Source organism: Panthera onca, chromosome D1, assembly GCF_046562875.1.
Source record: "Panthera onca isolate mPanOnc1 chromosome D1, mPanOnc1 haplotype 2, whole genome shotgun sequence".
Classification (NCBI taxonomy): Eukaryota; Metazoa; Chordata; class Mammalia; order Carnivora; family Felidae; genus Panthera; species Panthera onca.
In genome coordinates this window covers 40,548,977-40,573,846 of record NC_138348.1, presented here as the reverse complement: position 1 = coordinate 40,573,846, position 24,870 = coordinate 40,548,977, and the positions used below count along the sequence as shown (strand labels likewise).

The following is a 24,870-nucleotide window of genomic DNA, read 5'->3' as shown; positions in this document are numbered from 1 at the left end:
GCAAGGCACCAGAGCTGTCCTAGGAATACAGTGACAAACAAGCCAGGCCCCTCCCAACAGAGCTCCCAGTCATCTCTGGAAGACACACACACAAATACGACCGACTGCACCCACACCTGCTTTAATCGAGGATGACCTATTCACTAGATACCTTGGGGAGCTCAGCCTGCGGTGAGGGGGCAGGCTATGTGTGGGGCAGTCTTCTGCAAGGGGAAGATAGGAGCAGGTTCTTAAAGGATGCTTCTAGAGGCACCTGGGTGGCTCAGTCGATTGAGTGTCTGACTTCGGCTCAGGTCACGAGCTCACTGTTCACGAGTTCCAGCCCTGCATCGGGCTCTCTGCTGTCAGCACAGAGCCTGTTTCAGATTCTCTGCCTCCCTCTCTCTGTCCCTCCCCTCCTCATGTTCTCTCTCCCTCAAATAAATAAGACTTTTTTTTTCTTTTTAAAGGATGTTTCTACATGGATGAGGGGTCACGAGGGAAAGAACTTCTTTCATGGCACAGACGGCAAGAGCAAGACACAGAGGTCTGAGACGTAAGAAACATCGGGCACTAGCTGGGAGCAGGATGGTCAGCGGGATGGGTAGGTGATGGGGGCTAGGCCCCAGGCAGAGGCACGTAAGGAGCAGGCCTCACCACCAGGAATCCTGCCTTCCTGGTGAGGCAGCCTTCCACTTGACCATGGGGCTTCCCTTGACCCGAGAGGTGCCATGGGCTCCCCACCCCTCGCCTGGGCAGGGGAGGTCTATAATAGGACAGGGGACCAGTAGCATGTGTTTGAGGAAGGGACATCAGACCTGGCCGGTAGTATCTGATCCAGTCCCAATCCACTCCTTTTTAAAATTATGGTAAAACACACATAAGATAAAATTCACTCTTTTAGCCGATTTGGAAGTGTACAATTCAGTGGCACTTAATATATTCACAATGTTGCACAACCACCACAGCTATCTAGTTCCAGAGCAATCTCATCACCCCAAAAGGAAACCTCGTACCCATTAGGGAGCCCCCCTGCCCATCCTCCCCACCCCAGCCTCTGGCACCCATTAATCTGCTTCCTGTCCCTATAGATTAGCCTGTTCTGGGTATTTTATATAAACGGAATCATATAATACGTGGTCTTTTGTGTCTGGCTTCTCTTACTCAGCATGATGTTTTCTAGGGTCATCCAGGTTGCAGCACATATCAATACTTCATTCCTTTTTATGGCTGAATAACATGCGACTGTGTGGATACACTACCTTTTATTTATCTGTCCATCAAGCAATCGACATCAGGGTTGTTTCCACCTTCTGGCTATTACAAACAGTCTGCTGTGAACCCAACATCTCCTTTAAACTCTGCCTCCAACACACTTATGACTTTGGGGAATCTTCTCTCACCCTGGGCCCCTGAAGCCTCATCTATAACGTCAGGTGGTCAGACCCCTCGCAGCCTGTGTGGCAACACCGCCCTCTGTTTACGTGTGTGTGTGCGCGTGTGTGTGAAGGTAACGTGTGCCCCACAGCTATTCTACCACTGCTGGATGCTGGAGATGGGACCTGGACCAGCCCACCTCATCTTCCTGGAACTCATGGCTGGTGGGGGAGACACGGGACAGGTACCTGCTGCGGGATGGGTGAGTCAGCATTCTAACAGAGGCCTGTCTGGGATGGGCCAGGCGCACCTCACCTCTGCCTGGGGGGGTGGGGGTGGGATGGGGGATGGGTGGGTGCCGATGGGAGGTATCATGGAATAAATGCCAGCATTGCCCAGGACTAGTGTAGAGAAATAGCTGACAGGTTTGGGGAGGGAGGCAGAGCTGCATCCTCTTCCTGGGTGGGTGAGGGGCCAGGCGGCGCTAGGGTGGTAAAGCCTGATTCCTGGGCCCCCAGCAACCTCCGGACCCAACGCAGGCAGATGTGCCTCTACCCTGGGCTTCATGCTCCTGGGACTCCGGGGCCCCCGGGACACCCATCACTGTTAACATGGAGTTCCTATGACCCTCCCAGAGCTCTGATACCGCCAGACCTCGCTATTCCCCGTACACTCCGACTTCTAGGCCTTTGTTCCCACTCTTCCCTCAGCCTGAAGTTTCCTTCTCCCCTCCTGCCAGGTCTTACTCATCCTCAACATGACCTCTTTCATGGAGCAGTCCCTGATCTCCTGGGGAGAATCAAGCTCTCCCATCTCGGGGTCCCCCCCCCCCCACACTCCTGGCTCACTACTTCTCTCTGCCTCTTACTTTGTTCTGTTGCTATAGTTAGCTGTTTATGCACCTGCTCCCCCCACCAGCTTTCCAGTCACTTAAGAGCATCCCCACCCCCTCAGCCACCTCTGCATCCCAGGTGTTCAGGGCCTGAGCCTATTGCTGGACACATTAGAGGTCAAGTGGAAGGCAGTGTCTTAGGGTTAGTGGCTTTGGGGGCTCTGGGAAGACAGACTCTAGCTAGGATCTTCCCGGCCTGAAGAAGACAGCCAGACCAGGATCATAAAGTGGCCCATAATGCCATCGAGATGTTCATCAGCGTGTTCAGCACGCATGGGCCAAGGACATGCTGCTTTCATGGAAGACAAATGATCGGGCTGACTGCTTCATGCAAATGAGTCACACGTCCCAGCGCATGCACATGGAGAGGGCTTGTCCTCCTCAACGGGTTGAGCTGCAGGGAAGCCCACACACATTACTCACCTGGCTTCCTCATAATTCATTCCCAAGGTGTCTGGATGGGGAAAGGCGCCATCGGGGGCCAGGGCAGGAAGTTCCTCCGCAGAAAAGCACACTGGAGATGTGAACGGAGAGAAGCCAGCTTTAGAACACCCAGATGGGGGACTGAGGCGAGAGAGGGTAAGTGCCTGACGGCACATCACACAGCATGGACAGCTGTTTTCAGAGAGTTAGAAAGTCCAAATGTCCTCTCGGGAGTCACCACTCTCTTCTCCTGGTGCCCTGCTTATCCGTTGCCACAGGAGGGCCCAAGACCAGAGGTCTGTTACCTGTTATTCTGTGTTAGACCTTTCTGCCTAAATGTCTGAGTCAGTTTCTGTTGCTGGTTACCAAAGAACTCAGACTGATGTGTGCAGAGAACTTGGGGAACAGATAGGCTCTGAGCCCTGGGCTCCCAATGCTTAGTTCACTGCTATTTCCATCCTGCCAAGCTGCCTACCCTCCCTGCCCAGCTGTCCACTGTCCAGCCATCTGTCCCTACGTCTGAGCAGACTGCAAACTTGGAGTGTTCTGGATCCCAAACACAGGGTCTGAGTGTTCTCTGCTTGGGATGTGCCCAGATAAATGATGACTTCTCCATCCTGCTCTGTTGGTGGGAGACTGGGGTGTAGGTGTGGCAGAAGCGAAGGGAAGGTGGATGCTGGAGAGGTCCAGCCTGTGGAGGGGCTCGGGCAACACGAAGTTTTCCATCTTTCCTGTGAGACAGATTCAGGGACTAGAACATTCGCTTGCTCAACAAGTGTTTATTAAACAGCTTCTCTGTGCAGGCCATGGCGTGAACCGTAGCTCAAGGCACAATGGGGGACTGCAGGTCAGCAAAGGCAATGGTGACATAGGTGGCCAGTCCGATGGAGAAGTGCAGGGTGCTGTGGGGGCACCAGTGAGGCCCTTAATGAGGCGGGGATATCAGGAGAGGTTCCCGGGAAGGGATTTAGGATGTGAAGGAGGAGCTGGGGTCAATGGCTACGGAATGTGAGAGGGGCACATGGGCTGTTCTAGGCAGAAGGAGGGCATGGGAACAGGCCTGGAGTTAAGAGAAATCAGGGCACATACAAGAGATGGAGAGAAAATCTGTCTGACGAGGGGAGAGTGAAAATGGAGTGTGACATGGGATGGGGACACTGACTGAGATGCTCATTTGTGAAACACTTCCTTCTTGTTTTCCATCTCCCTCCTCTTCTTTCTAGGGAGGTGAGACAGACCTTAATTCTTCAAACAGCCCTAGGAGGAACATACTTTCATTACCCATGTTTTCTAGATGAAAAAAATGGAGATTCAGAGAAGTGAAGTGACCAGCCCCAGGCCACACAGCTAGTAATGACAGATCTGCCCCTCGCCACCCATATTCCTAAGCTCTCTTCTCTTCTGGCTTTCAGCCTTTGTTGAAAACAATGCTCTGAAAATAGGAAGAGAGCGGACACGAACGCATCAGCAGACTTTCTTTAAAAAAAAAAAATCCTCACTATAGGTCTATGTGGCTGCAACCCATTTTACAGATGAAGAAACTAAGGCTTGGGGGCCAAGTGACTTCCAGGCTCACACAGTGGGCAAATTAGTGAAGGACCCAGAGGGGTGGATGCTAGCGTGCCTGTCTTCCTGCCCAGGGCCCTGAAGGAGCTCACTCTGAGGGGCCATTAGCTTTGTGTGCCTTCCCCATGATGGGAGTGACCGGAAGTCCTGCCCTGGCCTGTGGCCTCAGGTTTCCCCGTGTGAAGAAGCAGCCCAGAGAGACTGGTTTGGGTGAAGAGTGTAGGTGATGGTGGCAGCCGTGTTCCATTACGGAAGCGACAAATGCACTCACTGGCCAAGGACCCAGCAGCCCTGGGCTCTTGCCCAAGACCACCTTGTGACTTTGGGCCAGTCTTTTCCTCTGAGTCTCAGGAGTGCCAACTGAAAATCAAGAGAATCAAATTTAATGGCTTTGAAGGGCGTTAAGGTCGAGTTCAATTTCAGGGCTGTCAAGGTGGATTTAATGAGGCGGATGGAGGGGAGTGACAAGGGACCAGCAGAGGGCGCTCCCAGCAGCAGGGAAACAAGGCCTTGGTCCATGGAGCCTGGCAAAGGCCGCCCAATCTCCAGGTGTGTGGGGGGATTCCCACCCTAGCCAGTTACTGACAGAGGCCACGTCCAGTTCTGGTGATTAGTATCTGCTGTGGGTGGCCCTATTTGTGTGGTGAGTCACCCCCCCCCCCCCACCAAAATCAGTTGAAGATTTCAGAGTTCAAAGGTCATCTGGTTTAACCATGTTTTCCAGCACTCTGAAAAACACTCATTCTGTGCCCTCTCTCGACACCTCCCAAGCCCCAGCTACAGAGTTTAGCTGTAAACTAAAGGGGAAAACTGGCAATCAGCAGCGCGAAGGCATGATCGTACCTCTTGTGATGGTGTTCTGGCATCTCCATTCAGTTATATGCTCACGCCTACCTGTAACACCTTGGAATATACTTTTCCCTTCACTAGAAAAGCTCCCTTTTCCCTTCCCTGCTTGGAAAGCTCTGTAAGCCCCTTCTAAGATCCTGTTCAAACGTCATCTCTTCAGCAGAACTGTCCCTGAGTCCCTTAGGAAGAACTGGGCACTCCGTCTTCGGTTCTCACGTCTCTGTTCAGAATTGATCTGTTGGTGCCCGCATCCCCAACCCACTCGGGGTATCTGTGCACAAACCTGTGCTTTACAACGAGTGCAGATTCCTCAGTATAACCCAACCAACTAGACACAGTTCTCGTCCTCCTCCTACACACGGAGAGACTGGGACTTGGAGAGACTGAGTCATTGCTCAAGGTCACACAGTTGGTAAGTGGCAGAACCAGGCTTCAAACTCACTTTGCCTCAACCCGAGGCCCAGGGTTTATTTAAACCACTAAGTGTAGGGCCTCGGACACGGACCTCCCTGTCTCCCGTGCCTGTACTCTATCTGACACCAGGCAGATATTCAAGATCTGTTTCTTGAAAAACTAAATTAAAAGCAGGTTAGACCCCGAGCATGAATAAATGGCTCACTAAAAAACACAAAGTACAGGGGCTCCTGGATGGCTCAGTCAGTTAACCGCCTGACTCTTGGTTTCAGTTCAGGTCATGATCTCACAGTTCATGAGTTGGAGCCCCGCATCAACAGCGTGGAGCCTGCTTGGGGTTCTCTCTCTCCCTTCCTGTCCCTCCCCTGCTAGTGCTCCGTCTCTCTCAAAATAAACACATAAACTTACAAAACACACACACACAAATACAGGCGTTGGGATTGGACTGCCCAAGTATGAACTCCAGATCCCTCAGTAGCTGCCCAGTCTTGGGCAAGATCCTTGAATTTCCTATGCCCTCAGTCTTCTCACCTGTAAAATGGGAATAACCAGTGTACTTCAAAGGATTCTTAAGGAGATTAAGTGAATTTTGATCCTCCCAGAAGTTTTGATACAAGATACACGGAAAATGCTTAGAACGGGGCCCAGTAAACTCCCAAAACCGTTAGCTGCCACCATCTTGTACGTCAGGTGTTGCCTGTTTCTCGGTTAATACAGCCCTCTTTCCCCACATAGCTGAGGTCCACGGAGACTCTAGAATAAGTCTTGTGTTATGCTGATAAATTGGTTCTCAGGAAAGTAAATAAATAAATGAATTTTCAGAGCCCTGATGAGTGGCATTCGCCAATTTCCCTGGTGTAAATGATCCCACGGTGGCTGATTTCAAGCTATGAATGTGAGGGGTCACGCTGCCAGTCTTGGAGGAGGTCAGGAGTTTTACTCCAACTCTCTGTGCCTCAGTTTTCTCACCTTTGAAATAGCATCGCTAAAGCTCCTGGAGGAATGCCTGGCACACTGTATCCTCTGGAAGAGTTAGCAGATATAACGGTTGTTGGGAGCTGTTAACCACACTCACTGCTGCTTGTCTGGTTCTGACCCTGGCCTGGTCCCAGCACCTGGCCTTTCGCCTGATGCCCTGGCAGGCAGTCTCTGCCTTGGTCGCTTGCCTTCTAGGACTGAGGCCTTGTCCACTCTTGTGACTCTCTCCCCAACCCACCTGGAACCAGCATTCTCACTTAGCCTGTGTCGGGTCACCACATCTACCCTGATCACAAACGGTTTCGTGCTGCTGGTATCTAACCTACCTCTGGTTTCAGCCCTAGGTGTCCCTGATGCCCACCCCTGGCCCGGACTAGCTGTGCCTCTGCCTTGCTCTGGATCGTCCACGATGGTCCCATGTGTTATCTGCTTTGTTCTTCATCACTTACAAAACCACTTCTCGGAGGGCCTGTATGCACTTCCAGAGGGGAGAGCCGGAGTTCAGAGTGAGGGAGAGTTGTCCCTCGCTTCCCCCGTCGCCCACCCACCCGCTGCAGCTAGTGAGGACTCCAGTTCCTGCCACACCCCACAGTGAGGGCCAGAGTCCCCCCACCTCTGCCTCTGATTTAACCCTACTGTGCTCAGGCCTGGCCCCAGCAGTGACAGCACAGGCTGGGAAGACCCTGGTACTTTAGGATTTGGTGAAAGATTCAGGAAAACAGAGTCAGATGCAGGGCCTGAGAGAGGGGAGGCAGAGGCGGCATCTGGAAACAGGTAGGTCTGAGGCTCCTTTGCCGGGAGAGACTACAGAGGGTATAATGGAATGGGAAAGAAAGAGACCAGATGGAACCAGGAGTCAAGGTTTAAATGGAAGCGGGTCTGACCTCCTGAATTCAGATGTAATAAACCTCAGCCGCACACCTACTATGCGCCAAGCGCTTTCCAATGCTTTCTTTCATTGGACCCTCGCAGCCACCTGGTGAAAGAGGTATCGTTACCTCACTTCGTATAGGAGCTAATCGGCACCTGGAAGGGTTAGGGACCGGCACAGGCGCAGGTAAGTGTCACTCTAGTCCTGCTCAGATGGCCAACAGAGAAGACGGGACAGAGCCTGGTCCTGGGCCAAGGATAGTTAGTCCTCTCAGTGCCTCGTGCTACTGCACAGCTGGAGACCTGGGGCCCAGGACAGGTTGTCCACAAATGTCCTCAGTTATGGGTAGAATCCCTTGAAACATGACAGCTGGCCATTCTGAGGTCACACACCTTAGAGCAATCATGGCACTCGGAAGAAGGATGGATTGAGAGGCAGAGACACCCGGCTGAAAACGCTGTGCGCTTTGCCACCCTCTCCCCATGGGATCCCTGGCCAATGTCTGAACCTCTCTGAACCTCAGTTTCTTCCTCTGGGCCGCAGGAACAACAGAGCTGCCTGCTGCAGGGTGGTGGTAAAGTGCAAGTGACTGAAGTACAGAAAGTACCAGGCCACCCGAGGCAGACAGCCTCCTCGTTATCACAGCTGACCTGGCTCAAAGCTTCATTTCCTGGCTCCCTCTAAGTCAACTCCGCACAGGAGACGCTCCAGCTCTTTGTACCAGGCAGTGCCATCAGCTACAAAGGTCGGTTTCCTTTCTCTTCGGGCTCTGTCAGGTGTTTCTGGAGCTAATGAGAACAACGCAGGGCCTCCCCAGCAGAACAGACTCCTTTTCCCTCTGGAGAGCCCCGGGCTGTTTCCAGGTCCCCCTCGTCAGCCCCGGAAACCCTTGGGGCTGGAAGGCTGACTTCACAGGATTCCCCAAATCCTCCTTCACCAGGAAAACTGCCCCACCTCCCACGCTCACTCTTGATTCTCAGCCTTTGTCTCTCCTGTTCCTCCTTCCTGCATAGGCCTCCCTGCTCCTCCTGTCTGAGCTGTGGCCTCGGGCCCTTCCAAGGCCTGCTTCAGCACCATGCCTCCTTCAGGAAGCCTCTCCAGTGAGTCCAGGGCCCGCTGACCTCTCCTCTGGCTAAATTCTTCTCCCAGGATTTGATTTGTGACTCAGAATCTGGCAACAGCCTGCACCCCACCCTGGGCTGCTCCCTGGCTCTCCTGCCCTTAACTTGGGCTTCCGTGAGTTGCCCAGGCTAAGAAGGGGCAAAGGACAGGCTTCCTCCTATCTGGCCCACGACACGGAGCCCAGAGCAGAGGAAGAGGGATGGGAGGCAGGGCAATGTGCATCCAGCATTTCCTTGTACACTCAGATTTGAAAGGAAGACAGAGAGGGGGGACTAAGTGGGAGAAAAAGAAGAAAGTGAGTGAAAAGTGAAAGGAAAGGGAAGGGCAGCCATGTGAGACTCAGGACCAGGGTCACAAGAGGATGGATCTAGGCGGCTTTGGATCATGTTTTAAGGCTCTCGGTGAATTATCCCCTGATCATGTAACTCTTTGAAAACTGCTGGAACTTGATCTCCTCCAGGCAGCCTTCCCTGATTGACTCTGGTCTCTTCCCTGGCTCCCTGAGCTACACTGCTTTGAACCCACTGATGCCATTTCCCATGATGCTAGATCCTCTGCGGAAGGGCTGGAGGTTTCTGCCTCACTGGCGGTGAGTTTCACTCTACATTTATAATCTATAATCAGAGATGTCTCACCGTGTCTCTTTTATCAGCTTCAGAGGGTGGCTGAGATTTGTTTTGCACAGTTGTTGTGAATCCAGTTTGCCTCCAACACAATCTTGAGACAAGGCCTGCTATGATTTTATACCCATTTCTTTACTCTCAGGTTCTGTTGGGTCTAAGACTCAGTCCCTGCCCTCAGCCAGCTGCCAGCCTAGAGCATCGAATCAAAAGTCAGGAGCTAATGTCAGGAGCACCTGGGTGGCTCAGTCACTTAAGCGTCCAACTACGGCTCAGGTCATGATCTCACAGTTTGTGAGTTCAGGCCCCACGTCGGGCCCTGTGCTGACAGCTCGGAGCCTGGAGCCTGCTTTGGATTCTGTGTCTCCCTTGCTCTCTATCCCTTGCCTGCTCACACTCTGTCTCTCTCTCTCTCTCTCTCTCTCAAAAACAAACATTAAAAAAAAATTCTTTTTAATGTGCTAAATGTCAACTGAGGCTGTCTTACAGGAGTGCCTAGGAGGGCACAATGGGAGGGTCTGGGAAGCTGCACAGAAAGACGACGAGCATCTTCAAGACAAGTGGGAGTTTGGCAAACAGCAGGGAAGGCATTCCAGGCAGAGAACACTGCTGGGGCAAAGACCAGGAGAGATGAAAAGAGCAGGGCGGCAGGAGAAAGAGGGCACCTTGGTGCAGCTGGAGAGTGGGCAGCAGAGGGGACTCACACGCCACGGCAGACGGCTGTGTGCAGCAGGCTAGGGCGTACGGACTTAAACCCGGAGGTCGCTTATTCTCAGTAGGATGAAGGCAGGTATCGCCACTGGAGCTGGCATTTAGAAATCCGTGTCAGTGATGCTGGGGGTGCAACGCCATGGGTGGATCCCCCAAACTGCTGTATTCCACCAAAGACCACATCTATGATACGATTCATATGAAGATCGAGAACAGACACAACCGTTCTGGTTGGCTCAATAGGCTGAGTGTCCAATTTCAGCTCAGGACATGATTTCACGGTTCGTGAGTTCAAGCCCCGCATCGGGCTCGCAGCTGTCAGTGCAGAGCCCGCTTCAGATCCTCTGTCTCCCTCTCTGCCCCTCCCCAGCTCTCTCTCTCTCTCAAAAATAAACAAACATTAAAAATTAAAAAAAAAAAAAAAAAAAGAACAGGTAAAACATCCAGAATGACAAAACCAGGAGCAACAGTTAACCTCCGAGGGCAGGTACTGACTGGAAGGGAGAAAGAGGGAACTTTCAGGGCTGCTGGAAATGTGCCACATCTTAATCCTGGTGATGGTTCCATAACTTCATTCACTTGCCAAGACTCACTGAAGGCAACATTTAGGGTCTGTATGTCTCCCTGTTCATAAAATATATCTTTTTAAAAAAAAATTTTTTTTTTTAACGTTTGTTTTTGAGACAGACAGAGAGACAGAACATGAACGGGGGAGGGGCAGAGAGAGAGGGAGACACAGAATCGGAAGCAGGCTCCAGGCTCTGAGCCGTCAGCCCAGAGCCCGACGCAGGGCTCGAACTCCCTGATCGTGAGATCATGACCTGAGCCGAAGTCGGACACTTAACCGACTGAGCCACCCAGGCGCCCCTCTTTTTTTTTTTTTAAGTTTATTCATTTATTCTGAGAGAGACAGTACACAGGAGGGAGAGAGAGAGAGGGAAAGAAAGGGAATCCCAGGCAGGCTCTGCACCGTCAGCGCAGAGCCCGATGTGGGGCTTGAACCCAAGAACCGTGAAATCATGACCTGAGAGGAAACCAAGAGTTGGTCGCTTAACCGACCAAGCCACCCAAGGTCCCCCCATAAAATATATCTCACAAATGCGTGTGAGCACTCTTGGTTGTCACAACGACTGAGGGTGCCGCTGGCAACATTTAGAGGACGGGGCCAGGGATGCTTTCACAATGAAGAGCTCTCCCACTCAAAGGCCAAGAGGGGCCCTACTGGGAAGTATTGGTGCAGGCCACAGGCAGCACCAGGGGTTTACAGAGCAGAGAGAACTGCCCATTTCTGGGTTTGGGGAAGATGGGGCTTTGGCCATGATGGGAGCCCATGAGATCCAGGCATCTCAGGGCAGTGAAATGGCGGAGAATGACCTATGACCGGCACTGCCACTCTGGGGCTTTGTGTTTGGTCAACTTCAGCCTGCTGTCCTGAAGCTGCTCAGGCCCAGGAGGGGCCCTGCACGTCCCTCTGAGGCCCCCCAGAAGAGGCTGAAAGGAGGCTAGCCTGAGTGGTCAGAGACAGTTGATGTCAGAGGGAAAAGGAAATGCCCCCCGTCTGGCCTCCAGGCCTCATGATAAGCACCACGGATGATGAATGATCATCTTCCCCTGAAATGGAGTCTCAGGGAGGAGGGGCGCCCTGGGAGATCAGGTCACCGGCAGTGGGACGGGACACTGCTGCCACAAAAAACCATTTCCTGACATCATGGGCAAAAGAAGGACACAGCTGACTTACACTCAAATGCTTGCCTCACCCCTTCCCTCAGGAAGCCTTCTCTGATCTCCATGCCGGGCAGGTATCTCTCCTGTGATCCCACAGCCACTGGCCCTACACGAGAGGACAGCGACTGCCTTGGTCTGAATTCTGGCTCTGCCACTGACGTGCTGTGTGTTCCTGGCAAGTTCCTTAAGCCTTCGGAGTCTGTAAGCCGAGGGAAATAAAGACCTTCTGTACTGAACCGTTATGAGGATTAGGTGAGATAATATAATGAGCACTCAGAAAAAGTCAGTGTTTATCATTATCATCATAGCACACAGCAGTATGGAGCACGATCACCGGGTTACTTCTCTGGCACACCTAAGAGCTGTAAGCTCCTTGTGGGCAGGGTCCTTGTGGCCGTGTGGATTCCCTGGCACAGTAAATACTTGCATGCATGAATGAACTGCATCCACTAAGACCTCTCCTGAGAGCTTTCTTTTCCACCCATGATGTCTCCACATCACAGTAATTCTTCAGAAATGGAGGCTGGATTCATTTGTACTCCATTCTTGCCTTCTTTCCTCTCTGCTATCTCTAAGGCCACGCAGAATCCATAAAAATCTACTTTTTAATTTATTTTATTAAGAAACTTTTTTTAACGTTTACTTATTTTTAGAGAGACAGAGTGCAAGTGGGGGATGGGGGGAGAGAGACGGAGACACAGAATCCAAAGCAAGCTCCAGGCTCCCAGCTGTCAGCACAGAGCCCGACGCTGGGCTCAAACTCACGAACTGTGAGATCATGACCTGAGCCAAAATCGGATGCCTAACTGACTGAGTCACCCAGGCGCCCCAAGTGTTTATTTATTTATTTTTGAGAGAGAGAGAGAGAAAGAGATTGGGAGCAAGGGAGGGGCAGAGAGAAAGAGAGAGAGAATCCCAAGCAGGCTCCACGCTATCAGCACAGAGCCGGATGCAGGGCTCTATCCCACAAACCATGAGATCCTGACCTGAGCCAAAATCAAGAGTCAGACACCCAACAACTGAGCCACCCAGGTGCCCCCAAAAATCTACTTTTTAAACGTTCATGGCTTCTTCCCAGACTCCAAACTCCTAAGACTTCAGTCAGTGACCTTTTTTATGGTGGGCCCACAAGAATCCTTTTTAATAAAAGCCCCCATGGCTTCTCAAAAAGTTAAACCTCCACTTCTAGGTCCATAGCCAAAAAACTGAAAGCAGGGGCTCAGGTGCGTGTTCATCAACAGTCATAGGAGCACTGTCCATGGTAACCGAAAGCTGGAGGCCACCTCAGTGCCCATCAACGGATGATGAATGGATACGCAAAATGTGGTATATACGTACAATGGAATATTACTCAGTCCTAACAAAGAAGGAAATTCTGACACATGCCACAACATGGAGGAATCTTGACAACATCACGCCAAGTGAAATAAGCCAGACACAAAAGGGCAAAATACTGCGTGATTCCACTTGTATGAGGGACCGAGAACAGGTGAATCCACAGAGAAAGAAAGTAGAGTACAGGTTACCAGAGGCTGGGAAGGAATGAGGAATTATTATTTCATGAACAGAGTTTCAGTTTTGCAAGATGAAAAGAGTTCTATAGATGGATGGTGGTGATGGCTGTGCAACACTGTGAATGTACGTAACCCCACGGAACCGTATGCTCACAAATGGTTAAAAGAGCCAACTTTATGGACTTCATAATTTTAAAAAAGCACCCCGAACTGAATCAACAAAATGCTGGAGGGACTCCGTCTCGAACCGGAGGGTGCTGGGTACCACTCTGCCATGCCCTCAATGCTCTACTGACTTTGGCCTCCTGACTCATGACCTCCCTATCCATCCTTTCCTTGGCTCTTGCTCTGGTGTCCCCTGTTCTCTTTCTGCCCCAGGACTCAGGGCCACATCATTGGTGTCCATGAAATCAACTCACATTTTCCCACAGTCACCCCTTCCCCTATCCTTGGGCCCCTCTTTAGACCCCCCTTGGTCCCATCATCTACCCTCTTGAGGATGCTTAAAACGGATGCCTTGAGAATCAGAGACAGAAAAGTTGTGGTTGAGGATGTTCACTTCTATATCGACCGATGAGGAAATGGTTAAGCAAAATACAGTAAAGCCACTGAGGCTAAAAAGAAGATCCTGATGGAACACAGAAGTTATGATACAATGTTAAGTGAAAACTGCAATGTACTACAATTAGATGTGGGCTGATTTCATCTATTAAAAAATACAGACCTTTAGAGAGAGGCAAACCAAGAAACAGACTCTTAACGATAGAGAACAAACTGACGGTTAATGGAGGGGCGGGGCGTGGGGTGTGGGTGAAACAGGTGAGGGGGGTTAAGGATTGCACTTGTCACGAGGAGCACCTGGCATTGTATGGACGTGCTGCATCACTATATGGTACACCTGAAACTCAAACTATGTTAACTAGCCAGAATTTAAATTAAAAAAATATGTAAAACAAACTGCAGGAAGAAAAAAAAAATACTGATCTTTAGAAGAAACAGAATGGGACATCTAAACCCATGGCTAACCTTACATTTGCTTTATAGTATGGTCATGTTATTTTTACAATACAATTCATTTTTTAAGGCCAGGCAACACCCTTAGGCAGATGATGAAACATACAATCTTTGGAACTGACACCCACATGAAATCCACAAATCCCCCTGAGTGGCTTCCAGAGAGTTCCAGGAGAGGGGAACGAACACTTCCACTCTTAAGACAGACATGTGGAAGCCTCTCTAATGAGTTCAACAACCACCTCACCATGCAAAGGAAGGACAAATTTAGGGTCTTTATTTTTGCCATCACAGTGACAAGGAGATTTGGCCATGAACAGTTTATCCCCTACATTAGCCCAAAGTTAGAAATTCTCACCAAGATGCTTGCTCTTGAACAAATCTGCAAACTGAGGGCTTCTCATACTTGAATGACAGCACATTCAAATCATCTGAGTGTTATCATTTTGATCATACTGCAGCTTACTATCCCATAATATCTTTATTTAGGGGTTCGTATGGTTCCGAGGTATGAAGCTTCATACACAAATGGTCATTTCTAATATTCATTCATTCAACAACTATTTAGTAAGCCACTGCTGCGTGTCAGGCTCGGCCTGCTAGTCATCAAGAATACAACAATAACAGGACTCTGGTTCTCTTGGGACTCATTAACACTGTGATTTCTTATTCCTCAGGCCTGTAAACATCTACAGGATCTGGCCCTGCCCCTCTCTCCTACCTCTTCCCTTACCAAACTTCCTCTCCACCTATCTCTTATAGCCCCTCAAAACACCAAGGTATTCTTACCCCAGGGCCTTTGCACTTGCAGTCTTCTCTTCTTAGAATGCTATTCCCCCTGGTCTCCCCACATCCTTTAGGTCTTTGGTCAACTATCACCTTCTCCAAGGCAATTCTATCTAAAGGCAAAAGTCTTCCTTCACTCTTCCTCCTCCCCACCCTGTTTTATTTTTCTCCAGAGCACTGCTCACCCCCTGAAATGTCATATCTTTACTTATGTTTTATTTTCTGTCTCCCTTGGTAGAGCTTGGGCAGGAAGTTCATCTTTTCCAGCAATGTATCCCCAGAGCCCAGAACAACCTGGCACATAACAGATGTTTATATGTATCTGGAGACTGAATGAATGAATGAATGAACAAACTGGCTCTTGACAGTCTGGGGTGCTCAGTGAGCCAGCTTTGCAGGAGTCATTATGGCTCCCCGTCAGATCCATGGCCCCCACTCAGGCTTCCCCATTCCTCCTCCTGCTGGGCTCGCTCTGTGAATGACATTCCTACCCACTCAGGCTCAAAACCTTGCCACCACTTCTCATTCCTCCGTCCCTCCAGCACCCATAACTGCCAATTTTGGTGACCCTCTGGCCTCCTGCATCAACTCCTTTCTCTCTTCATTCTTACAACGCCCCCCCCCCCCCCCATCTCTCACCTAGACCACGGTCATTATTTCCTACTTGGGCTGCCTCCCAGCAAGTCCTCCCCTCCAGTCTGTTCTCCACAGGGCAGCCAGGATGAGTTTCCTCATGGCCAGGCTTGATCACATCTCTCCCCTACCCAGAAACTAAAGACCGGATGCCTGGGTGGCAAATGCAGCTCAGGTCATGATCTCACGGTTCGTGGGTTCGAGCCCAACATCGGGCTTTGCGCTGACAGCACAGAGCCTACTTCGGGTTCTCTGTCTCCCTCTCTCTGTCTGCCCCTGCCCTGCTTGCACTCTCTCAAAAATAAAAAAACATTTTAAAAAATTAAGAAAAAAAGAAACTAAAGACCAATCCCTTAGGTCAGCATTCAATCCTCCCAGAAACTGCCTCCACCTTCCTACCTAGCTTTCCGTCTCACAACCCCTCGGTTCTCCTTTTTGCTCCAGTTGGAACGAACTGCTTTTGGTTTCTACATGTGCCTTAGAAGCCCCACTGCCTGTTTCCTGCTCATGCTGCTTCCAATACTTGAAATACTTTCCCTTCTTTCTTCTAGTGTACTCATCATTTAGACCCAACTCAAACGCTACACAGCTTCTCCAAGAAGCGGTTCCCGATTTTCCGGAAGAATATAAAGTCCATCCTTCTCAACTCTTTCCCAAAGGTCATCTGTTTCTCTTTTGGGGCAGGTGTCAGAAAGCACCGGCAACATGAGATGTAGAAGAAAGAGTTCAGAACCCAGATTCAGATGATCTGAGCTGAACCCACAGCTCTCTGGGTCTGAGACTTACAAAGTATGCACCCTTAGATAAATTAAACTCTGGAGTCTTAACTTCCCCATTCGTGCAATGGGAACAATCACACTATGACTATCATGGGTGTGTTAGGGGAATTAAATGTAAGTGACAGCGTAAAAAAAGCTTTGGCACTAATAAATGACTAAATTCGGTCATGATCAGCAGCTAAACAACGGGTAAACAAAAGTGTGACTTGTCCCGGGGAGGTTTCATGGAGGTCTCTTGCTGGATGAGCCCTAAATCCAGGAATAGGTCAGTGGGGAAGGGATTTTCTGAGGCAGAGGGACTCTGAGGCCCTAAAATCCCATATCCTCAGGCAATCCGAAGAGGGAAGAAGCAGAGGGTATATCCACAAAGCTGGGGCCCTAATGGTATTAATAGCTACCGATTCTGGAGCTTTTCCTGTGCCCCAGGCACTGCGCTAAGTACCCTACATAAATTATCTCATCTCATTTTATTCCCTCACAGAGTAATAGAAGAGGAAAGTCAGGCCCACAGCAGTTATATAAATAAGTGCTCCCCTCCCCCACCCCACCCTTTCAACAGTTCAGACCTAAAAGATAGCCTGAAAATTTCCAAGCCAATGATCTTATTTTTCAGATGGGGAAACTGAGACCCTCAGAGAGGTGATGAGCATTTACCGAAACTGTCCAGCCAGTGAGGAAGAACCTGGGCCTGGAACCGAGATCTCCTCACTCCCAGGGTGGGAGTCACTGCTCGGCAAAAATCCAGGGGTACCACTCATTTTAGAGTATATGTCAATGGCGGCTCTGGAGGACAAAGCCATTTATGTGGACCACAATGTGGGTGGTGGTCCTTGGAGTTATGCCACCTAGTCATCCTGGTTCTGCTCCGTGCCAGGCTGCTCACCCCACTCAGGAAGGCAGCTCTTGAGACGAGAGCCTCAGGCCCCCAGAAGCCGAACACTGCCCTCCTTGCCAACCATCTCATTCAACGAAATCTCCTCAAAAGTGACTGACTTCATCCATTCACCATCCAGCTTGCACTCCTTCAACGTACCTCTCGGGGCACCCTGTCTGCGCCAGGCACCGGGCTCAGCTCTGGGGACACCCAGCTGCCCTTGAGGGGAGACTTGCCCTGAGTTACCACCTGAGCCTGGTGAGGCTGTAGCTCAAGCTTCCACCAAAGCTTTGTCAGCAACACCAAGGGCCATATTGAACAGACACGAAGGAGGAAGGGGTGGCCCGACATCAAGGACTTGGGGACCTCTGCAAAGAGATGATGAAAAGGGCCCGGCTGGAGTAGAAGACCCAGGCCCTTAAGGAGGAGGAGAGAGTGACTGGGATGGCATAGAGTCAGGTCAAGGTGGGGGAAGGGGTGGACTCCTGAATGCCACGTCAACCGGTCCAACTGAGGACACAAGCTCAGTGACCCCTGGGAGAACCCAACACTATGGAATCTGATCTCTGGCCTGGAGCTGCTTCATTCTCCCAAATTAAATCCCAAACCTGGAGTGTTTGCTTGCATGAGAGAGCTCTCCTTTGGGGCTGACTGAGGCAAACTAAAGGCCAACCCTCCCCCCCCACCCCCCCACCCCCGTCCCCCCAGTAAGGATGGTAGCAAATGAATGGCACCTACCGCTCCAAGTAGAGACAGGGCTGGAATTACAAAGAAGCTCAGATGAATTTTGGGGTTCAGGGGCTTCAATGGGTATAGGATTGAATTATGTAGGAAGAAAATGAGTATGAAAGCCAGAGACCCTAGATTCGAATGCAGGCTTTGTCACTAACTCTCTGGTGACCTTGGTCAAGCCACCTCACTGGACCTCAGTTTCCCCATTTGTAAAGTGAGGGGATTAAATGAGTTCCAAAGGTTCATCTGATCCCGACCCTCTAAGCCAGTGATCCTTACTAAGGTAAGCCCCTCAGGGCTCTGATTCGGACAGTCTCGGGTTTTGCAGGAGCCTGGGCCTCATCTAGGAAAAAGGGGCATGCTGGGGGAGGGGAATGCGCTGGGCGCTTATTTTGGGGGTGGGTGGGGAGCGGGTTGTTTAAGCTACACGGTTGGTCCGGGGGAGGCGAAACGAAGGGAAGGCTGGGAGCCGCGTTTTACAGGCCAGCAGGCTAGCTGCGATCTCCAGCCTCCCTCCGGGGCTTCAGACCCTGGAGAGGCAATGCAGCCAAGAGCCGCGCACCAGCCTCGGTTGCCGAGGCTCGGACCCGGGACCACCGTCTCGATCCTTCCCGGGAGCCGTGCACGAGCTTCGTGGGGAGTGGCTGCTGCTCTCTCCCCGGTACCCAGCGGCGGGACCCCTCCCCGGCGCGGGGCCCCCTCCCCCAGTCCGGGGGCGCAGGGAGCCCCATGGGGGCGTGGCGGTGGCGGGCGCCGGCTTCTCAGCCCCGGGGGCTGGAGGAGGTCTCGGTCGTGGGGCCGCCCGGGAGGGACCCCACGCCCTCCACCTACCGGCTCCCCACACAAAGGCGCCCACGGAGGCGCCGCACTTACCGGCCAGAGCGGGCTCCGGGCGCCGGCGAGCGGGCGGGCGGGCAGGCTGGCGGGAGGATGTGCGCGCGCGAGTGTGCGTGTGTCTGCGTGTGTTCCTGTGTGTGTCTGCGCGAGTGTGTGTGTGTGTGTGTGTGTGTGTGTGTGTGTGTGTCTGTGTGTGTGTGACGGGGGCCGCGCCGAGCTCTGTGCGTCTGCGTGTGCGGGGGCGTCCGTCCGTCGGTCCGTCCGCCCGGCGCTCCGTCCCGCGCTCCGTGCGCGCTCCCTAGCCCGGCCGCCCCACCAAATGCGCTTGGGCTGCGGAGTCGCCGGCGCAGCCGCCGGGTCGGCTCGGCACCCCCCAGCCCCGGCTCCGCCCCGCCCCCGGGCGGCCTGGCGCCTCTCCCCGGGAATTGCGCAGGGCCCGCGGGGCTGGCGGGCGGGGCGCGGGAGCTCCGGCAGCGCCCAGGGCCCAAGCGGGGCGGGATCTTGGACCCCTAGTCCCCGACCCTGATCTCTGGAGCCCCCTCCCCCCCTACTCCGCTCGGAGTCCCCGCGCGCGCCGCCCCCGCGCGGAGGTTGCCTGGACAGGGAGGGCGGGGGAGCTGGAGAACCGCATGCATTTCATTCATGATTTTCTCTTCACGGGAGCCCCGGGCCCGGGCTGCGCCTATTCGGCGACCGCCAGAGGGACCCCAGCGGGGCCGTGCGCACCGAACCCAATGCGGGACGTACAGACAGATGGGGGTAGAGGAAAGCGAGACAAAGGGGTCAGTGCCGTGGGGGGTGGGGGGGCATGCATGGAAAGGGTGCGGTGGCGCTCCCCGATGTTGCCCGCACGATGCCAACACCTGCACAGAGTGGTTGCATACCCGGGCGCACACGGCGCCGGGTGCCCAGGACCTGCTTCAGGGCTCGGAGGAGGCACCTGCCTTCCCACTCTTCCCTCTTCAGTCTCTAGGGAGCAAGACCGTCCTCCACCAGGTCTCTCCCGCCTGACGCTCGCCGCTGGGCGCGCACCTGTCTTGGCTTTCTCAGGGGCACCATGGGCCGGGATGCGCAAGGAGCTGCCCACGCACCCCACAATCCTACATATTCCTCAGGCTGGCACCCTGCTGGCCGGAGGTTCCAGATGTTCCACCCAGATGGGGGCTTTTTGAGGCGTCAGGCTGCACGCAGAGCGGGATCCTAAGCTCCATTTCTACATGGGGAAACCGAGGCGCACCACCACACAGGTCTTACCCTGGTTCCAGCCACCATCCTCTTTCATCTGGATTTCTGCAATAGCCTCCTGACTGGTCTCCCTGCTTCCACCCTTGGCCCCCTGCAGTTGATTCTCTACACAGCAGTCAGAGCCATCCTTTTCAAACGTAAGTCTACTCCTTCACTGGAAATCCTACAGTGGCTCTTCATTTCATCCAGGCGAAAACTAAAGCCCCTATAACAGCCTGCAAGGCTTCTCAAGATCTGGCTCCCTTTGAGCTCTAACTTCACTTCCCACCATTCCAGTCACACCGGCTTTTTTAAATGCATCACCAACATGGCACCCACTCTGTGGCCTCTGGACATTTGAACGGCTATTTTCTCTGCCTGGAAACTTCCTCTAAGGTAGTCACATGGCTTGATCCTTTACCTCTTCAATGTGTCGCCTCAAAGAGGCCTTCTGTGACCATCCTATTTTAAATTGTAGGCCTACTCCCCCTATTTTCTCCATGGTAGTCATGACCTTTGTTGTGTGTTTCCTGTGGCTCCCTGGCCCTTCATTTCCAGCTCTCACCTCAGTCCTTTGGCGTTTCAGTCATCCAGGCTCACCGAAATTCTGTTCTCTAAACAAACTATATTTTTCCCATTTCTAACCTTTGTTCATGCTGTGCTTTCAGCCTGGAAAGCCATGCCCCTGTATTTTACCTAGTTTATAAGGTCCAGTTCAAATACCTCCTTCTCTATGGGGCCTTCACTCATATCCCCAGGGATACTCAGTACTCATTCCTGTCTGCTGTGACAGCAGTTCCTTGTCTTCCCCCCCCCCCACCTCCCACCCCCCAAGCACACTAGAAACTCCTGGGAAAGGGCTGGGTCTCTTATCTCTCCCATCAGTACATATTTGTGTACAAAGGCATTGATTGGAAGGCCTGGATCTTGATTAGTCTTTTTCCCTAGGAGGGGCACAGAGGCAGGCTAGGTCTCCTTCTTATCCTTAAGTAGTTGCCTGTGGCGTGAGGGGAAGGGTCAAATGTCTGATAACCAGGCTGTGATGGTTGGTCTGTATGGAAGCGTGGGTAGACATGTCAGTTGCTGCTCAAGGACTTGCTCTCCCTCCAAGAGCATCTTCTCTGTCCTTCAGCATAAGGCTGATTCTCCCTGATGGCGTCCATGGAACAATAGCAGCGACCGTAAACGAACACTTAGTATGCTCTAGGCACCATTTTGTGTATTTTCAGTGCGCTGCTCTATTTAATCTTCATGGTAACTTTGGGAGGCAGGCATTTTGATATCCCCATTTTCAGAAGAGGAACCAGAATGAATAAGTGACTTAAGGTCCCACAGTTGATATGTGAGGGCGTGTGTATTTCAAATTCAGATCTAGCTAATTCCAAAGCCCTAGTTCATAGAGCAGGGGTGCCTTAACAGTGAAGGCCCTGGGGGCTGATGGAGGGGATGGGGGAAGAAAAGGGCTCAGAGAGCCTCTGCAAGATCAGCCTGGCCCAGATTCTTTTTGAACCCAGCTCAGAAGTCACAGAAGCTTGGCAGTCCAGCAGGGCCAGGACCTCACAGGTTTCTGTCAATGGTGCTTGGGATGTCCTGTGGTGGAGGCTAGTCGTTGCCCTTCAGAAAGACAACTCCAGAAGGCCAGTGCTGCTTCCCAGACATTTGCAGCTGGCTGCTCTAGGTTCCGAGCCCAGCCCTAGCTTCAGATGTGATTAATAATGTTCATCTCGGGGCGCCTGGGTGGCTCAGTCGGTTGAGCGTCCGACTTCGGCTCAGGTCATTATCTCACGGTTCGTGAGTTCGAGCCCTGCGTCAGGCTCTGTGCTGATGGCTCGGGGCCTGGAGCCTGTTTCAGATTCTGTGTCTCCCCCCCCCCCCCCCCCCCGCTCCTCCCCTGCTCACACTCTGTCTCTCTCTCAAAAATAAATGAAGATTAAAAAAAAAAGAAAACAATGTTCATCTCAAAGGGTTGCTGTGAGGAACTGTGATGATATATATGATAATATACTTGCATGATATATACCTATATGAATATACCTACGAATTAGTAGAGGCTCAAAAAATGATCTCTTTTGCTCCTTGTAGGGCATTTCTATCACATAGGGACAGAGCTAAACTAGTCTTCTTACCTTGTTTCTGTCTTGTGCATTCTCTTCCTGTTGTAGAGTTTCAGACTCCCACTGTCCAGCGAGGGGTACCCTAGGGTGCAGTTAAGGAAGGAAAGTCTAACTTTTATTAAAGGCTTTAAAAACAAGATATTCCATGTTATGTCCCTGTGTTCACCCTTTTCATCTGCATGAGTACATTAGGAGGGAGGCACTGTTATTACCAACTGGGAAACAGACCCAGAGAGGTCCAGGGGCTTCCCCATGGCCTCAGTACTCCCTAATTAATGGCCGGAGTGAGATTCTGGCCGATATCTGACTCTGTGCCCTGAGCAGCACCTGTCTGTGTCTTAACCCTATCGGCGTGGAGAGTGAGACCACCTATTTCCTTTCTCTTCTCTGATGGAGAAGAAGGAGAATTCTGTGAGTCCCACGGCAATGAAGTCGATGGGGCATTGGGAGGATTTAGGCTTATTGGGTCATTTTGTGTGACTCATTTACCCTCTCTGGAGGAAGGGAGGAAGAAAGGTTTGCGAAAGAGGAGGGGAAGGAGGAAAGAAAGATGGTCTGAGTAACCAGAGAGTGTCTTCCTGGTGGTTTTTGATGGGCTCTTAGAGATTAGAGTCAATATTTCTTGCTTTTGGTCTCACTTGGAATTCACTCTACTGATAATGAAATGTTTTGCTTCAGTGAAAATGTTCCCCTATCCAGATTTTATTTATTTACTTACTTATTTATAACCCACCCCAATCCACAAAGGATTTGAGGTAGCTTACCACAGGAGCAGAAACCATAAAACAATGTTAAAATATCAATAAGGACGGAGAATCAGGACCAAGGAAAATGTAAATAAACTTTGAGAGAGAAGACCAAGCCTTGGTAATTACAGCTGATTCTTATCGAGCTCTTCCTGAGTGCAAAGGAATTTGTGTACATTATTTTATTTAATCCTTAAAAGAGCCCTGTCAGCTCAGTGTTACTATTATCTTCATTTTGAGGCATAGGAGACTGAGGGCGAGGGAGATCAGCTATGAAGCTCCAAGCTACATAGCTAGTGAGCAATAGAACCAATATTTGAATCTAGCTGGATTTTGGAACTCATGCCCTTCACCCCTGTCCTGCCCTGCCTCTCCAAGGGGCAAAAGACCACCAATGTGCAGACCATAGGGGCTTCTAGAGTACTGGGATGGAGCCTCAAAGCCTGTTCTGATCTTCTTGGATGTCAAAAAGAGAGGGAAATAGTTAGCACATGGAACTAATGCCCTCCCAGCCTTCAAGTCTTAGCTCAGGCGTACCTCCTTGATGAGGTTCACCCTGACCACTCTCCTTAATAGCAGAGCCTGATTCTTCCTCCCGCTTCAGCTGCCCCCATACTCCTTTACCTTTTCCTTCAAGGATGGCACATTTTACCTTCTAACATACTGGGTAATCTGTAAACTGAATCGTATGTTTGATATGCCATAAGGTATTCTTTAATATACTCTTCATTAATACCTGTATTTAAGAATTTTATTTATTTTAATTTTAAATTAGACAGATTAACTGTTTATATACTCACTGTTTCATCGTCCATCTTCTTCCACTAGAATACAAGGTCCACATGGGCAGACACTGTTGACTGTTTGGAACACTTGATAGATTCCCAAGGATCACAGACAATGCCTGCTATATAGATAGATTTTTGTTGAATGCTTGAATGACTATTTCAGAGAGGAAAAAAGAGACCAAGATGTCTAAAGTGGCAAAGTAGGTCACTTTTTTTTTCTAGCTCATATTTTCTTTCCTTCCTTCCTCCTTTCTTTTCTTCTTTATTTTTCTCCTGTTCGTTTCCATACAGAATTCAAGGTAACTCTAGCACTAAGCTCTCAGAACAAGTCTTCAGGAAGCTTTTCCTGGTGGTAGACTCTTACGGACCCCATGGCCAATGACCTTAGTGTCATTGTTAAGCAAATGCATACATGAGATTCATGGAGCTGATTTTGATGAGGTCTCTTGACAAAAGCTGGGCATCATCCCACAGCTAAATTGGTAAAGGTAATTCATTTAGGGGTCTGGGAATAGTTTCCAAGTAGCATTCCCAAGGACTTGGGGTTTGGAGCAGATGCTGTGGGGACGGAGATGATGGGCAAATTAAAAGCGGAGCATTTGTGTGAAATAATTGATTTAAAAGGAGAGGACATCTTTGTGTTCCTAAGAGCTCACCTCCGGAGTCATATTTCCTGGCTGCAAGCCTGAAGAGTGAAAAGCCAAGGACGTTAACAAGGTTTGTCAGAGGAGAAGCTGAGCCGAGACCAATTGCTGGGGTGGATGCGGGTTGGGGTGTGATGTGATCTTGCTGTAGGAGCTGGCCTCAGATCCGGGCCGAGCCTCTGGGAGCCGCAGACACCAGCCTGTCAGCTCAAGGTGAAGGCCAAGGACACCTGGCTGCCAATCCCAGGAAGAAACATCAGAAACACTTGTGTCAGGAAGAGTGGGAGTCAGAACTTTGTCTCTCTCTGGGATCCTACGACGCAGATTCATTCGCCAAATGTTTTACAGAGGGCCGCCTCTGAGCTGGCCACTATTCTAGAGGCTGCGTCCCTGTTAGAAAACAAGACAGTTAGCTTCCCTGCTCTCATGGAATGTACATTCTAGTGGCAGCACACTGCCTATGGACCGGGTTGAAATAACAAATAAAAGGATGATTTCGGATAGTGGTAAGAGCAATGAAGGAAAAGAAAAAGAGACGAGGTGATGGAGAGTGAAGGCAGGGGGAGGGCCACTTCTGACTGGGTGTTCAGGGAAGGCTGCTCAGAAGAGATCACATTTGGGCAGAGACCTGAGTCACAAGAAGGAGCTGACCATGCGG

The 24,870-nt window shown here is 51.2% G+C and overlaps 1 protein-coding gene across 3 annotated transcripts in view; it reads right to left on the bottom strand.

Annotated features, from left to right (window-relative positions):
* Window positions 1–20,081, bottom strand: part of PTPN5 (protein tyrosine phosphatase non-receptor type 5) — a 55,941-nt gene extending 35,860 nt beyond the window's left edge. Inside the window, exons 1-2 of one of the 3 annotated variants that reach the window (XM_060606187.3) lie at window positions 19,951–20,081; window positions 2,672–2,762 (exon numbers count right to left, since the gene is read on the bottom strand). In XM_060606187.3, the coding sequence (XP_060462170.2) occupies window positions 2,672–2,762; window positions 19,951–19,978 (119 nt within the window). In that variant the 5' untranslated portion in view covers window positions 19,979–20,081. Of the gene's footprint in view, window positions 1–2,671; window positions 2,763–18,732; window positions 19,228–19,950 lie in introns of those variants that run through there. The other 2 variants (XM_060606188.3, XM_060606189.3) reach the window with 2 other exon arrangements.
* Window positions 20,082–24,870: the final 4,789 nt, after the last annotated feature.